The sequence below is a fragment of the Otolemur garnettii genome, unplaced genomic scaffold (genome assembly GCF_000181295.1).
Source record: "Otolemur garnettii isolate 467f Iridium unplaced genomic scaffold, OtoGar3 scaffold00127, whole genome shotgun sequence".
Lineage (NCBI taxonomy): Eukaryota > Metazoa > Chordata > Mammalia > Primates > Galagidae > Otolemur > Otolemur garnettii.
In genome coordinates, this window is record NW_003852522.1 from 4,250,495 (window position 1) to 4,253,455 (window position 2,961).

Sequence of the window (2,961 nt, forward strand, 5' to 3'; positions counted from 1 at the left end):
GAGCTAAAGAAGCCACAGCACTCAACCGAGGGTGACCAAATGAGACTCTGTCTCAAAAAAAAAATTCTCACCACCGAGTTTCGCCAAACTCCAGCCACTCTTTCCTGTCTCCGTGGAAGCCGGGATCCCAGACTCCCTCCACGCTTCCTGGGCGTGATCGCTGCCCCAGTCCCACCCTCTATCCGCGGCTCGCCCCACCCCCACCTCCCACGCCACGCCTTCCGGGAGAGAGTTTCAACCTCAGCTCCGCCCCAACCACGCCTTCGGGGCTCGGTCCTCGGTCCCAGCTGCGGTCTTTCTATGTATGCTCCAGCTAGGCTCCGCGACCCCGCTACGGCTCCTGCTACGCCACCGGGGTTTGGTCCTTGTACCCAGCCCCGGTCTCAGAGGCAGTCCCGATCCTGGCCTGGTCCCGTCCAGAGACAACGCCACGTTCCCGCGAGAGAAAAGTCTTAATTTTTGTGCCAGCTACCCGTGGTCGCGGCCACCGCTCTGCTGACTGCCTGGAGCTCCCAAGGCGAACCCCCAGCTGGTGTCTCTTCGGCCGGAAACGGAAGTGCATATCGGTGGCATCATGACGACTTTAGCCGAACTCCCGGACTCTGTCCTGCTGGAGGTCTTCTCTTACCTCCCGGTACGGGACCGGATCCGCATCTCCAGGTGTGGCCCCGCTTCCGGAGCGGGGGAAGGGCCGGGTGGAGGGCACCCCTTGGAGAAGCGGATCAGGTCCCCCGGGGGCCGGAGTAGTTCTAACCTCGGGTCTCTTCCTCCAGGGTCTGTCACCGCTGGAAGAGGCTGGTGGACGACCGGTGGCTGTGGCGACACGTCGACCTAACGCTCTACACGGTACGCTAGGCCGGGCGGGCGGGCGGGCCTGGGCCGCATTTGGGTTGACCGGAGCCCGAAGATCACCTCTCCCACCCTGGGACCATGTGTCGGATTCCAGGTTCAGGATTTCCAGCCAGACAGTTGGGAGCCTATCCTGATATCCTCGCTTTCCTGCTCCTCTCCGACCTCGGAGCTTCACTTTTCCCCGTCACCGAAATGAGGATGAGGAAAGTGCTGTTACAGCCCAGCCAGGCCCCTTGCCCACCTGATGTACTGAGACAGCAGGTTTGGCAGCCGAGAAAGTGTTTTATTTCGCGAGGAGCCAGCGAGGAGCTGGGAGTAATTCCTCGAATCAATCTCCCCAAGAATTTGGAAGAGAGGATTTTAAGAATGGTTTGGCTGGCAAAAAGGGCCAGGGTATTGTGTCTGCTGATTAGTGGAAGATGAGCTCATAGGGTTGAAATGCAAAAATTATCAGTTGTGAAGTTTCCTGAGTAGGGGTTTCAGGGCTGTTGGATCCACTCCCTGGGTCTGGTTGGCGTCTCTAGGTCTCTGTGATGCAGAGTCTGAAAAACATCTCGAAGACCTGTCTTAAGTTTTACACAAACAAGGGTTATCTATAGAATCACAAGTCCTGGCATTTATGACAGCAGTGTTATCTCTAGAATCTCAAATCTTGGGATTTAGGGCAGCAATGTTATCTCTAGAAGTGACAGGGAGGAGTCACTAATCTTGCGCCGCGACAGGCGGATAGTGACATTAAGCAGTAACTAGTTACAGCAGCGGGGAAATTGGGGAACAATGGCCGGTTGGTTTTTGGCTGTATTTATGCTTTTATAAAACTTATACTTTGATTACCATTTATGCTTTGTGGCTCTAAACATTATTTTAATAAAGCTGGTCCCAGTTCTTGCCTAAGAGGCTATTGTGAGACTTCCTCCAGCTCCTGGGGATAAGGGCTTAAAACAGTGGCAGGTGTATACTTAGCATACAATAAATGCTAGTTTATAACTGCATTATTAAGTATTATTAATACTGATGATTTTTCATGGAGAAATCATTTTCCTAATTTCCTGAGTAGTACAACTGAATAATTTTCACTTTCTCCCATTTGGATTTTGTGTTTTGTGATTTTATTACGATTGCACATTTTCTTTTCTTTTCTGTTCTTTTTTTAAAATCAGGCCCAGTCAAGGCTTGAACTCACAGCCCTTGGTTTGCAAGGCCATCACTCTAACCATTGCTACATGCTCAGCTTATGTTTTTATCATGAAACATTTCAAATATTTAGAGATGGATAGAGGATAATATCATAGACAACTACTTATGCCTAGTTTTTTTTTTTCTTTTCATTTTAAAGAGACAGAGTCTTACTTTATTGCCCTCAGTAGAGTGTGGTGGCGTCTCAGCAACCTTTAACTCCTAGGCTTAGGCAATTCTCTTGCCTCAGCCTCCTGAGTAGCTGGGACTACAGGTGCCCACCACAACGCCTGGCTATTTTTTGTTGCAGTTTGGCTGGGGCCAGGTTCGAACCCCCACCCTCGGTACCCACTGAGCCACAGGCGCCGTCCCACACACCTAGATTTAACCTCTTTTAACCCTTGGCCTTATTTGCTGTGTTGAAACACATATACACACATATACATAATAACTACTGTTATAAAATGAATTCATAGCCTTTTATGGCTGTATTGACTTCATGTATGTGTGTTCATAAGCAATATATGGTATTGTTAATGTGTTTCTGAAGTTTAGAAAGTGCTATTCTACTAATCAGATAATGCTATTTTTAAAACTTTCAATAGATTAAGGGGATACAAGAGGTTTTGTTACATGGATATATTTTTTGTATTGGCTTTTAGTGCACTTACCACCTGAGTAGTGTAGAGGTACAGTGCACCCAATACCTGTAGGTGATTTTTCATCTTTCACCCCTTTGTCACCCTCCCCCCTTCTGAGTCCCTAATGTCCTTTATACCACTGTATGACCATGTGTACCCATAGCTTAGCTCTCCTTAAAGTGAGAACATGTAGCATTTGGTTTTCTGTTCTTGAGTTGCTTAGGATCATGGCCTCCAATTCCATCTAAATTGCTACAAAAGACATTCTTTTTCTTTTTTTTTTTTTTTTTTT

The 2,961-nt window shown here is 48.2% G+C and overlaps 1 protein-coding gene across 1 annotated transcript in view; it reads left to right on the plus strand.

Annotated features, from left to right (window-relative positions):
• Positions 1 to 225: 225 nt before the first annotated feature.
• The window catches only part of FBXL12 (F-box and leucine rich repeat protein 12), an 11,308-nt gene continuing 8,572 nt past the window's right edge, over positions 226 to 2,961 (plus strand). Inside the window, exons 1-2 of the mRNA XM_023518080.1 lie at positions 226 to 660; positions 774 to 846. Coding sequence (XP_023373848.1) covers positions 575 to 660; positions 774 to 846 — 159 coding nt within the window. The 5' untranslated portion in view covers positions 226 to 574. The remainder of the gene's footprint in view (positions 661 to 773; positions 847 to 2,961) is intronic.